Source organism: Morone saxatilis, unplaced genomic scaffold (assembly GCF_004916995.1).
Source record: "Morone saxatilis isolate NCDOM2014 unplaced genomic scaffold, NCSU_SB_2.0 Contig10, whole genome shotgun sequence".
Taxonomy (NCBI): domain Eukaryota; kingdom Metazoa; phylum Chordata; class Actinopteri; family Moronidae; genus Morone; species Morone saxatilis.
In genome coordinates this window covers 15,661,589-15,675,898 of record NW_023339652.1, presented here as the reverse complement: position 1 = coordinate 15,675,898, position 14,310 = coordinate 15,661,589, and the positions used below count along the sequence as shown (strand labels likewise).

General features: G+C 38.2%; 1 protein-coding gene across 1 annotated transcript in view; it reads left to right on the top strand.

Annotated features, from left to right (window-relative positions):
* Positions 1-6: 6 nt before the first annotated feature.
* The window catches only part of LOC118342522 (anoctamin-4-like), a 41,844-nt gene continuing 27,540 nt past the window's right edge, over positions 7-14,310 (top strand). Inside the window, 2 exon segments of the mRNA XM_035681096.1 lie at positions 7-242; positions 3,577-3,651. Coding sequence (XP_035536989.1) covers positions 14-242; positions 3,577-3,651 — 304 coding nt within the window. The 5' untranslated portion in view covers positions 7-13.

Below are 14,310 nucleotides of genomic sequence, written 5' to 3'. Positions count from 1 at the left end.
GCGAGTGACGAGGATGCTGGAGCATGAGGCAGGAGGAGCAGACATGCGACTAGTCCGTCAGATCAAAACAGCGATGAAGATCCAGGCCGGGGGCGAGCACATGGGCTGCAGCAAGGTCGGAGAAAACCAGGAGAACCAGGTCATCCGTTTGCAATGTCAGGAGGAGGTGGTGCGGGTTTGTCCGGGAAGTCCGCGCAGTCCTCGCCGCGCCATCGCGACGCGCCTCTCCTCCGGATCCGCAGGTAAAAGCATCCTATGCAGCCACATGGGACACATACAGTAACAGGACTTGTCGTTGCCATCGCATGTGTCCTTTTGTGTTATCCTCAGTTCATATCGCCTCATTGCACTGCTGAGTGTGGGCTGAGATGAAGGTGTGGCGCTCCAAATAACTGCTTTGGACAACTCAAGACTTATAAAGAGTGAATGTTAGGAGTTATGAATCACATCAGTCTGTGAGTTTATGGAAGATGCTTTAAATTTAGTTTATGGGGACCAGAGTCCTAAGCAAAATAGTTTTATTTAGTAATATTTAATATGTAGGCACAAGGAGTTAGTATCTTTTTTACCTCTTTTAATGAGAATGTGTGAAAATTATGGAATATTCTTGTTGTAAATATCCGAGAGCAGACAATCCAGATTGGTATTATTCAGAAACACTGAAGTTAAATCACCCAAAATGAATTCAGTGCTCTTTATTTTCAAATTACAACTTCCATAGGTGGAAAGATCACCGAGAGAGGGATGCTTCATCAGAGTGGGCTTCTTACCAACAGTAGTATCTATCATCCTGTGAAGTTGCTGCAGTCATTTAAGATTGTTAAACTGGAGGTTACTTTAATGAAAATGTAATCCACAAAGCAGATGTTGACCTCATTGTGAATGAAATGACTTTGCACACCGAACTTCACATTTATTTAACATTTTTAAGCGCCATCCGAAGATAAATTATGGATGTCACTGGAAGCTGCTCAGGGGCTGATATGGTTTGTCCACATGCTGACTTCCCATAACTTCGGTAATAATTGATACCTGCAGCTTTATCTCCGAACATGGAAGCAATAGCGGGTGCTTACGCTGAAAAAGACTCCCAGTCAGTGATGAATGTCCACGCTGTGCTGCAGTTGCTCTTCTTTGATGCGGCTGTAGGTGTTAGATTAGAGAATAAGGAAATGAGGGGATTCTACAAAAGTTCTCCAAATTGCTAAATGAGCAGAAGCAATTGTATTCAGTTCTCAGTCGATGCAAAAATTTTACTGCTTGGTGCCTTCAGCAGTGATTGCAGTGGCATGGCAACTCTTTGCCTCTGCTGAGACAGATTAATGATTTAACCTCTATCTCCCTTGATAAGTTCCAAATCGGGCCTTCAGTTGCCAGTGTCAAGGTTATTTTATTAATTGACCATGAAACCTCAGTGATAGCAAGCACTGTTTCTCATCAGTAATTCCAATACGGTAATTATATATCAGTATAGTAATAATTATTACTGATTCCTGATGGCAGTGACAAGCCTTTTTTAAATGCAGCTTAGTGGACAGAAAATTCATCACAGTTGCACCTTGTATACCTACTCCAATATAAACTGAAAAGTTTTGCACAACTTACTTGCATTAAGTTGCATTGAGGCTGCAAAGAGGTTTACGTTCTATGAAAGAGTATGTTTGTGAAGTTTTTTGATGTACTTTTTGAGAAAACTAAATGAACATTTAAAGTTTCAGAACTGTTAGGGTTTTTTGTGTTGTCGGTTTGACTTGGTTAGGTCTGAGCTTTAGAATATTAAATTATCCATCCTTTGCTCACAACATGTTAGCCTTTCTTACCCTCAGGTTTGCATAAACCACAGGTTATAAACTTCCTTTTCAAATACAAAATGTGAAATGATCAGTATCTGACATGAGAAGCAGCCAGGTAATTATTGGTTATCATATCAGCAAAAATCCATTTTGTGCATCCTTAAATTCAGGTATCTTAAAGCTGCACTGTTCAATATTTTTGTATTAACAATTGATCAAATAACAATGTGTAATGTTAGGTGACGCTCACATTTGTAATTCCTCTCAGTTGTATCTAGCATTTTAGAGTCCTTTAGCTCATTGTTCTGGTCTGCTCCTCCTGCCTCATGCTCCAGCATCCTTGTCACTCACCGCACTACAGCTTTAATGATTGTGGTTCAGTTTCACAGCTCTCGTGAACCCGGTCTCCTGTCGCAACACCAAATCGTCTGATAAACCCACTGTACTCTACCTGCCCAACACCAACAGCACAGTTAATAGCTAGCAGCTAAAGAGCCAAATATGGCCCCTGGTGGAGACCAAAAGCCTAAAAGAAAAGTCAGTTTTGGACTGAATTTGCCAGGTGGTCAGAAACACGACTCAAAAAGAATCCTAATATTTCTTCGTGTATGCTTGCTTGGTAAATAGGTTATTTAACAGGTGCTTCATGCGAACATATGAAAACCTATTAACTTTGATTTAGATTTTTCGATTAATTGATTTGTTTGTCAACAAAAAAATGAATCAGCAACTATTCTAATAATCGATTAATTGTTTAATCCATTATTTTGTTACATTATTTTATTTTGTGCAACTACTCCAATGTGAGCTTTCTCTGTATTATATCACTGTAAACTGAATGTCCTTGGGTTGGTTGGACGAAACAAGACTTTTCATAGCACCAACGCGGACACATGATGGACATTTTTCACTATTTTGTGGCATTTTATGGGCCAAACAATTCATCGATTAGTCAAAAAATGGTGTGCAGATTAATCAATAACTAAAATGATAAGACACTTGACCATTGTCAACCATTCTGTAAATTGTTTTTTTGTGCCAGTAAAGCTGCCAGACCTTTTTGCAACGTGTGCCTCCCCTTTTCGACTACATTCCATACAGTATACAGTTGCTACACTGACCTAACAATCATCAGAGAATGTTACTGTGAGATGCAGTTGCTCTCTTATAGCCAATTCATTAAAGGGTAATGGCTGCACTTCAGATCTGCAGACTAAATCAGTAAGCAACAAACTCTCACTCGGTTATCAGGGTTAGTGGAGGGTCTTCTTCCTGTAACTCTTCCAGGGTTATGGGCTCATTCTCATAACGCTGCTAGTGTTATGAATTGTATTCACAGTGTTCCACCACAGTGGATGATTTCATTCCCTTTCTATATAAATTGGGTAGACTAAAGCACTAAAGCTGCCAGACTCATGGATTTTATTCCGTCAACTCTGCCAAGGTCAAGGGTTTTTTCCCGTGTGTGGCTCGATGTGTGGAGCAGGGCACTAACATTGCAGGATTAGGGGTTTCATTCCTGTAACGCTGCAGGGTCATGGCTTTTCTCAAGCCCTCAGGAACAGCACTAGGCTTAGTGGATCAGTGGACACATTTGGAACAGTAGGATACATGATTCTCTGGGACCAAGGAAAACTTTTTTGCCACACACATCCATTACAAGAGCGTACAAGTAACTGAAACTACAACTTTGTTGCCTTTGTTGCAGTGTAAGTTGCTTTGGATAAAAGAGTCTACCAGATACTGTACCTTACTGTATGTGTGATCTCTCCACCTGTCATAGACCGTGAGCCCAGCAGTAGCAGCTACAATGTCTCTTCGGGAACCTTCTACAGCTGTGTCAGTCAGATTACCATCGGTAAGTGCACTGAGGTGTTTTCATTATATTAAACAGTTTTGCATGTTTTGCTGTTGTCTTACATGTGGACAGTATCATTTTCTACCTACAATTTAAAAGTTAAAGCCCTTTATATGATATTATTTATTCAATAGTTACTCTCTTTATATCATGTGTTTGTGTTCATTTCATAATAAATAAATAATTTACCCTTTTTACCACTGTAGTTATATATGGTATGAGATTTTCAAGGTATAACAGCCTCAGAAAATATCACGGATTCACAGTATAACAGTATTACGCATTATTATTATTTTATAAATATATTATTATCAGCATCTGTTAAAATGACCCTTAGATCAAATAAGGTTTTTTTTTTGGGTTGAACAAACCCTTTATTATAATTTTACAAACTATTATATCCTATATTTTTTGGATTAGATAGACAGATAGAACAAATAGCCATATCTAGAACCAGGGTTGGTTTGTGTGTTCAGGGCTACTGTAGAAACAAGGCGGTTCAATATGGCGGACCCCGTAGAAGAAAACTGCTCATTTTAATGTCATGAAAACACAATGATTCTTATTTTCTGGTGATTATACACTAATGAAAACATACCTATAACAAATATATCCCATGTATGCTGGTAAATCCTCCTAAATGTTCCACACTGGTCCTTTAAATAAAGTTGAATTCATTATATTTTTGAAATAACATTATACAGTAGAATTCAATACTGTAGATAAGCAATTGGTATACTGCCGCAACCCTTTATGGGTTACACATTATATTTTCCCTGCTGCATCTCTTTGTGTGAAAGCAGAATAAAGGTTATGCATGTTTTTTGTCATTCAGCAAAAACAGCTATTTAACTTTCCAAACCTAAGTGGCCTTGCAGAAGTGGGCACGGCTTCTCACTAAAGCATGTCACTTTCAAACAGATTTACATAACGTCACTGAACTGTCAGCACACTGGCAAAGAAGCAAACACACCATTATCAGTTTAAACAAACGAGAGAGTTTATTTTCAGTTCAGACAGTTTATACTGGTGCAGAGATTGAAGGGCCATTGACTAAATACTCTTATGTTGGTTTGCAGCAACTTGCAACACCATTGCAAAATGTATCTCAAATTGACACTAGTATTCATGTCAGGTTCAGTCAAGGAGATCTGAAGGAAGTATTATTAAAGGTACCCAGTGTAGTGTCTGACCACTAGTAGTGCTATGGAGGAACGTTTTGATAAATGGGTCCCCCATTTGTTTGTATTGTGCACATGCCTGAAATGTACGCGGTTTCACAGTACTCCACTGATAGACGGTTGATTGCAGTAACACGCAAAGGAACATAGAAATGTGTGTGCAAAGGCAGTGAAGACTAGTTGCTAGTAGATATGGATGTAATGTGCCATTAAAGATATTCAAAATCTGTTTTGCAAATGAGGAAACTAATGCAAATACATTAGACAGCGCCGAAATATCTTTTGTCCATTAAACACGAGCCAGTTTCACCCAAATTCGTGAATAAAGTTATAAAGTTGTGTTTTTGTACAGTAATCACTGAGGTCAGAAGCGTCCGTTTCTGGCGAGGCACTACACCGGCACCCAGTGGCATCACAAGAAGGAAAGCATTTCATTGGATGCAAAATTATATACAATCCCAAGTACAAGATGAGTCATAATTTTTTTATTGTTTTCCAGGAAATGACACATCAAAAATAGCATTTAAAAATACCTCCAAAATGACTTTTTTTGTAGGGCCAGATACTGGCGTATAGGTGATGTACAGCGCTAGACATGGGATAAAAAACACTTAAACATCAATTTTGACTTCATGAAGACTTTAAATGTAAACCAACAATTTTACACATCATGTTCTGTTTATAGATCTTAGGGAGTACTACTATATATGTGAAAAAAGGTATAGAAAGCATTTTGTGGCACTAGCCACAGACCACTGTGAGAGGTCCGATTAATGTCCTCTTGTATGAATGTCTATAGGCTATATTGAACTTTATTGATCCGATCTGATTTTTTGTTTTATGTCAGCTGTCATACAGCTCTCTCGCTGTTACTTTTCCTCCATTGTGCTCTGTGTGTGCGAGAGCAGGAGCAGCTCCGCCACTGCAAGTGGAACAAACGTCCCATGAACAGAAGCCAGTAAGAGTAATTAATTAATGTAATCTGCGCAAAAGATGTAGAGACGACAGAAATAAACACTCAGCAGAATACAGACAGTTCATTCAAGTAACGCTGCACCGAGGCACCAAACACTGGAGAGAGAAACTCCCTCCAGACAGGGACACGACCAAAAAGATTACAGAGGGTTTCTTGTCTTATACTTTATTGTGTCAAAAAATAAATTAAAAAAACATTAAGGAATAGCTTCGATGCAGGCATTTTGTTTCTTAATGTAACACAGAGCTAGCAAGCATATACACTGAATTGATTTCCATAACTTTAATCTACTTGAAGTGTGCACTGGGCACTGTATTACAAATACAAGTATTGGATTGGTACCCTGTATCGGTATCGGCAGATACTCAATATTAAATGACTCGGATTGGATTGGACATCCCTATCCTCAGTCAGTGTCGGTGGAGGCTGAAGGCTACAATTTTGAAAATGAAACAAGTCTTGGGGGTGTGGAGTTCTCTAGAGCCCACTCCTCATCTCTGCTTGAGATCAGCTGCTACTATAACACTCCCAAATCTAGAAGCAAATGATCGGAAATTACCATGTGTAGTAAACATAGCAATACCTAGTGTGAGTGGGTTAGTGATGTGTTACGAAAATATCTGAGAGAACTTACTGCAGTACAGTATGGTGCTGTGTCAACTGTAAGCTTTTTGACATTTGCTAAGCAGTAGGAAAATTAAAGATTTCCCCTGACATGTAACTTTGTTAGTATGTTAGGGCTTGTTGACAGGAAATAGTGCGCTGTTGACGAAGCTGTCTGAAATAATTTTTCTTTCTGTCACAAGGCCGCAACCTGCTGCTATTTGCAATATTCAGACCTTGCTTTTTGACATTTTTTCCGATGAATATTACAGCTTGGTTAGCGAGAGAGGCTGCAGGCTGGATGCTGTGACAGTTGTGAATCTGGGTTCAGCTCAGGCTATGCTGCTGCTGCATGCAGGTGTTCCTCTCTTCTCTCTGTGCTAAATAAAAAAAACCAAAAAACTAATGATGTGCTGAGAGAGAGCTTTGGACCGTTGAGACTTGGTTTTACAAAGGGAAAGATCTATAGTCTTGCCCCGCACTCTGACATAAAAAAAGAGTTAGTGTGCGGCCTGTGAGTTAAAAGCCCTGGCCTTTATTTGAGAGGAAAACACTAGTCAGCATCACTGTTGGTTCTTAAAAGTTCTAATCGATTATAATCTTCAATTTATCCCAACTTCCTTCATTGTTATAGGAATTTACTGCAGTTGTTCAGCTGATGGACAAGAGCTAATCTTCACCTTGAGGCAGGGATTCAGTTCACCCATGCTAAAACGCCTACAGCCCTGACTGATTGCTGCTATGCTCATTCACAGAACTGAGACCTCAATGTGGCTCATATTTTCGTCTGTAATGTATCTGATGTTCTGGCATCAGAGCGGATACATTACCAGAACCTATGAACATGCTCAAATTTTCTTTTGCATCCCTGGAAATGATTGAATTTATGTTTCGGGCAGTAACTGTACCTGAGGAGTGTGTTTCTTAGGGTTTTGCTGACTCTGGTTTTTGGTTATCAGGTTTATTCTGAAAATTTTAAAAAGGATATCAGGAAACTTCAGGTTGCATATGAAGCTGACATTTATTGACATTTATTGTCAGTTTTATTGCCACCCTAAAGCATCTTGGTGTCTTCCTTTTGAAAATATATTACAAGAACTACAGGGTGTGCTTTAGAGACACTCTATAATTATTCTGCTATTTAAAATGTAAATGTAAATACAGTTCTGTGATGAATGCTTCATCCAAGACAGAAGAGAAGGGTCCTCCTGAAGCTCTGTGAGCCAATGGGGTTTGAGCTTGAGTAGTAGTTCCATATGGAATACATTTTAACTTATTTTACCTTAGCAGTCCACGAAAATCTGTTTCTGAACATATTTTAGGTGAGAAATAAACAATCCAGTTCCTGAACTTGCACTCACATTAGATCAACAAGGCCTAATTTAAAAGTTTGTTCCAATTTTTGTGGGGCAAGGGCACAACTGCGTTACCAGTGTTATGGTTTGAAGTGTGACCATGCCTGAGAGAGACCTGGGGGGGAGGTCCGAGGTGCTGCAGTTGGACCCTTTTTGGTCAGAAGTGAAATAATCTGCAGTCAAAGTGAGTCCATGTTGCAGAGGATTGACATTGCTCATGTGTTGAGCAGGCTATAGGGTCAGAGTCATTTATTTTTCATTCTTCACGCAACTACTTCTTTCACTTGTCATGTAAACCAACAAATACAATGCGTTCAAGGAGAGACTGTCCCAAAGTGTAAATGTATAGTACAAACACAGCTAACTCCAGATGTGTTTGAAAAAGCACACCCTTGTCTTACATTTTTCTCATGAGCCCCATGCTAGTGTGTATCCAATTCAAGACCACACTTCACATACTGGTATAAGCTCATTGTATGGTTATATAGTAAGTATCATAAACTATTAAAAAAAACGTGAGTTATACATACTGTACATTTGGTGTCCAATAAAACCTAAATAGCTTCCCTATTACTTCTTGTATATACAGTATTTTTCTATATTAAAGAGGATCTATAAGGACTAGGGTTGGGTAACAACATATATACTGTGAATTGGTGTCAGTTTGTCAGTCGTCAAAAGGTTTTGCTGATACTTGAGAATATCTATTCCTTTTATCCTCTGTGTTATACCGCTGTGTGCAATGTTACAAATCAATGACAGGAATGATTTATACAGCAAAATTGGATTTAGAATGTTTTGCATCAATGTGATGAGGTACTTTTAATCAGGTACTTCATTCACTGCATTAGCCAAAAACAGCCATCTGGATATTTTATCCATTAAATAAACTGTATAAAAGTTTGAGTTTGAAAACCCCCCACTGTGGAAACAGCAGCACTTGTTATTTAGTCGGGTACATCCAGCATTATATAGGCTTGTGATGTTATGACAGATCACTGTATCTCCACCCTTTTGCATCTTGGTTTTGATCACAAAACACATATGATCCTTGATAAGAATAATATTTTAAAGCATGTGTGCAGCACTACTGCCGCTCTGTTGCTGCAACTTCTGCACAAACTGACACCTTCAGTGTTAATACACACCTACAAACACCACAACATTCAACACCGGCACCAGCCCTCCATCTAGCCAAAGTACTTCCTCCACAACTCTCTAGGATTATTGTAGGCACTCAGCTCAAACTGGTCATTGCATAGTGCAGCGTGTGGCCCAGATACCTGCACCTGCATTTGTTTTCTTACCTCTGAGGGTGTCAGGAAAAGGAAGTGCTACATATCTGGGCCTCACTCTCCTCAGAGAGCCACGCGGGCACTTTTTTTCTGATGACTGCGACATAGATATTGCTTAGAACACACTATGTCCGAAAAGGCTGCGCGCACTGTGAGTTTTGGAGGTCGTTCGGATACATGCCAGGTGTGGATTACTACCTCCACCCCTCCCGCCATTTCAGGTGACTTTCATGGGATGTTGCAAAAGCAAAACTTAAAGCCACAGTCAATTAATGGCTGTTTTGAACTGTGTTACTCTATACATACCTCTACCAAGTTGCCATACAAACCATCACCTTTAGAGTTACAACCTACTGGTATTGTAATTTTCATAAAATTAACCCTGTTTGCCATTTCTTAAAGTCCTAAAATCGGCCTTGCCAGTAAGAAGCAATTTCCTGTAATGATTTTTTTTCTTTGTGACCTTAAGTTAAGTGTGACCTTCAGTAATTCAGACAGTTTATCAGCAGTGTGTTTAAAGGCCCTGAATACCCATTTCCTCGATCCTCCTCCTACTGTGAGTAATAATAAATTAAGAATGTTTTTTTCTCAAAGTTTAACTATGATTGATCCTTATATAGTTGTGAAAATTGTGTTTAGAGAAAAACATGTTTTTAAAATGTTTTCTTGGGCTGGTAAATCAACTATTAAAACAATACAATGAAAAATGACCTGTATATGACCAAGGACGTAAATGTGATTTTATGCTGCATGAAAACAACGCAATGCATGTTTGCCGTTCTGATACCTTTGTGTGTCTTTTTCTACAGACTGGGGGTATAATGTACAATTGGATGCAGTGTGTCACATTCAGTAACCATAATGTAAAGAAAATGTTACTGTAAAATTAATTTCACCCCTGTGCCGGTGTTAACTAACCACTACATCACTGAAACTAATGTTATCTGGACGGCACAATGTCAAGATATATGATAGTGACAACTTCGAAGAGGACTTTTTTTTTTAATGCTGTGCTCACTTGTGGGAGTAACAGAAAAAATTTGAAAATGTTCAGACAGGATGTTGAATCAACTACATGTTGCGCCTCTGCTACCTAAGGTTACCTATAATACCCTTTTCTGTGTAGGTTAAACAGGGTAAAAGACATTTACGTGCATACACTGAATAATAATTACAGCATTAAACTACAAACTACTGTAACATGTAATCTTAAAACAAACCTGAAACAAGAAAAAAGTAGTTTTTTAAAGCATATACTACACTGTCCAATCAAGTCTCTCTGTGACCAGGCTTATTTTGTCAAGGAAGAATGTGTTCAGATATTTGTCCATCACTGTAATAAAAAAAAAATCTTGTGGGCACCTGTGTAATTACTGAAAAAGTTATGTGTTTTTAAATCAGAAAACGAAAGAGCAAAGTCTGCACTGTGTGTTTTGTGCTGCTGGATCTTGTGCAATAGAGTACATGAGACTAAAAAACAACATTCAGACTTAATTCAGTTCAAAGTTTGTACTACTCATCCTGTTTAGGTAAACTGGTGAGACTCTTTAGCCTGGACAATGAGGATTAGTCCTTGTATTGAAAATGATAAAATACTTCTATCATTTATTTTACTCCTTTACTATTTTTGTTAGCAACTTTCACACACCAAAGAATATCCCCTTTCCTATGATTTCAAGGCAGCAGATAGATTTATCTTGCCAGCAGCTGTTGTACTATACCAATTCCCCTGAGGGAAACCTTCTCTGTGTTCTAGTTGTTGCAAGTGCTGACTGAGCACAAACATTATTTTGGGGACGCCCAACCTAACATTCTTTTAGGGAATTTGAAGCTGTGAAATAGCTGAGATAAGATGCATTGCTGGGATTTATCTTATCCCTCCTCCAGCGTAATGTGCTGTGTGAGGAGCGAGCTGGGAGGCTCAGAGACTGCCAGGCGTTCCACTACTTAGCTATTGATCGGGCTGTGTTTGTTCACTGCTGGTGTACCTTCGAAATCTGCTGGGCTTCGTAATTCACAGGAACCCAGCAGGTTGGGGGGGGTTGTTCCCTAGTCCCATCTGACCCCGGTGGGTTATGTAACGGCAGTGTGCGGGAAATTAGCGGAATCACTGTATGTTCAGATTATGAATATCCAAACAGGGATCATGTTGGTGAAATAAGACCTGTCCGTGTTAATCTCATTTACAGTCATACCTGCTGTAGATTGTGCAAGCTATTAAACAAACCTACACTTTTAACACAAGATCCCGAAAGTTTTCTAAGTTAGTAAATAATATATGTAAGGCTGAATTACAGGGAATATAAGTGTATGAAATAATGCTCAAGACATTTAGATACATATTTAATTTCAGGTAATAAGATAAGATGTATTACGTTACGATATGTTACAATATAATACGATAAGATTTAACTTTATTTATCCCGAGGGAAATTGTATGCAACAGTTGCAGTACAACGTAGGAAAGAGTGCAAATATCTCTAGTGCAATACAAACATACATAAATATAAAACAAGTATATATACAAAAAATACAGATTATGAATAAGGTTGGAACCAAATGTACACAGTGTATGAAATGTAACTGTTTAACATAAATATAAAATCGAGACTATGCCAAAGTAAACAAGTTAACAGTAATGATCACAAACGTAAGCAAGTTAATAATGAGATGCAGATGTTATATTATACACAGGTTAACAGTGGTGCTAATAAATATCAATTCCAAAAAAATGTGTATGAGACTGTAACTACATATGTCAATCGGAGGTAGTGTAATGTCCATGATATTGCATGAATTATAGCCCATTTTGTCTGTAAAACAGAGAGTTAATGATTGTAATCTATGGAGAGATAGTAATCCAGAAAGAGAGAGGGAGAGAGGAAGATTAAAATGAACAAAGCTGAAGCAGATACTGGAGCCATCTCAGCACCCCATGTCTCTGCTGTCCATCTCTCAGCCTGGATGAGTTGTAAAGTTTGATTGGTGCAGCTAGAAAAGTGTTGTTGCGAAGGCTGTCCTAAAATAATGTTTGTTACTTAAAGAAACTGTCTGGAAAATATTCTTTCTTGCCAAGACTTACATTAGAGGATTGATACCACTCTTATATCTGGGCGTCCAGTACGGAACTAGAGCCAGCACCTCTAAAGCTCTTGTTTGTTAATTCGTATGCAAACAGAAACAACAAGCTAGGCTAACAGGCTGAATGGACTCATTCAACTCTCGGCAAGAAAACTAATAAATGTATTTCCAAAAATGCATTGTTAATTCCAGAGGAAATGTAAGAGAAATGACGGAGTTCAAAGGTTTAAAAATGTGTAAACATTTAGCTACTCTTTAAGCTAATGCTAGCTAATAGTTACCATACTGTTGTTGCAAAAAAGTGTTGAATGTTTAAAATACAATACTTTCCTTTTGATTTGATTAAGAACATTCATTGGCACAGATTATTGTAATTAATTATTGTAACTATTGTAAAAGCTAACAGTAAAGCGTACCATACATTTTCCAGTAGACAATTCAGAACAGCACAGCTCAAATGTAATATATATCATTTACGGGTAGGACCTGCATCAACATTAAGTCTAGTTTTATGCCTCCTGCTTTTATTATGCAGGGTTCATGATAAAATGTTTCAGGTTCATTGTGATGCGGAAAAGGTCGCTGTAAGTCCTTTCTGGTGTGAACAGCCAAATTGACTGACATGGCTGAAATGAAAAGGGAGCGTGTGAAATGTTTTTTCTGTTCCATTCCGCGTCTGGTAAACCCACTTTGAAGTGTCATACCGTTCAGCTTATGCTACCAACAGAGGAGTTTCAAACACAATACACACACAGTTTTATGTAGATGATCTGAGAGCCTAAAATACAATAAAACATTTCCAGGATAATATTTGGTCATTTTAATCGATTTCCAGGTGTTTCCATGACTAGAAAATGAGTCTCTAAATTTCCAGGGATTTTTTAATTCCACGTGTGGAATTCCTGCCTAAGACTCAATGTTCATGTTTAAAGATATTTTAAAGTGAATCAACTTGTATTGTTTTCACTGTCACAATGGAAGTAGAATTTTATGCAAATTAAATGTATATTAGCAAAAAGTAAGTAACGGCAAACTTAATTACTATTGTGGCAGGGAATGAGACAGGTACTGACTGAGTTATAAGGTAAAAGAAAATGCACACATGTTGCAGTCTACTGGAGTCTGACATTGGGTCAGTATAGTATAGGTCCTATACTACCTATACATATGGTATATGTATAGGTCGGGGAAAATAAAGCGGGGTGACAGGGCCAGGCACATTTGATCCCAGGTCATAATGCTTACGTAGCCCAGTGACAATCACAGTAACAGGAAGGGGCCATTGGCAGTCCCTGAATCCCGGACCGAGAACCACTTTTTTAATTCAGTAGAGTACTGCATTTGATGTAATTAAAAGTAGACAAATGTTAATTCAGTCTCAGTATCTTTTTATTTAGTGAAGGCCTTTTAGTGGCTCTGTAGTATTTGTTTACCGTATTATTTAAACAATGCTACAAAATGGATACCTTTTTGGATGCTTAAAGAATTCACTAATGGCAGTAAGGGGGTCTTTTGCTAAAATGTTCTTTTTTGTTAATGTATTTTTCCATGGTTAACATACCTTCAACTCAACTTTTAATTCAACATGGACAAGATGTCAACAATGCTCAGACATTAGGACGGTGACTGTTCCACCTCTACATGCTGGAAATATACAGAAATGCGCAATAATTAAAGTCCCCCTCCGCTACAATATGTTTCTCTTCTTCTTCCTACAGTGTGATTTTTGATCTTCACTGTACAGAATGATGTCTGTGCAGAATTTGACACTAAAAGGATGTTTTCACATTCATCTGCTGAAAGTGGCAAGTTTCTCTGTGCTCATTGAAAATCTGATTTTAAGGGGCAAGGCCTACAAGCATGATTTGTGACATCACAAGTTTAATCAACCGTGGTCCATTATGCAAGTGTGATGTAGAAACCTGAAACTACCAGTGCAGATACCCTAAAAATGGACTTTACAATGAAGTAGGAGACATTTTGTGTCAGCAGGAAAACTTTAGAAATTAAGAAAAAAATGTTTGCATATGCATAGGTTCTGGAACCTATTTTTTATGAGGTAGAAGAAGTAGATTACTTTTTTATTGTGGAAATTATACGTTTTTGTGGAAAAAACAAATCAGACACACAATTGTTCCAAGTAGACTATTTCCATATATGTCTTCATA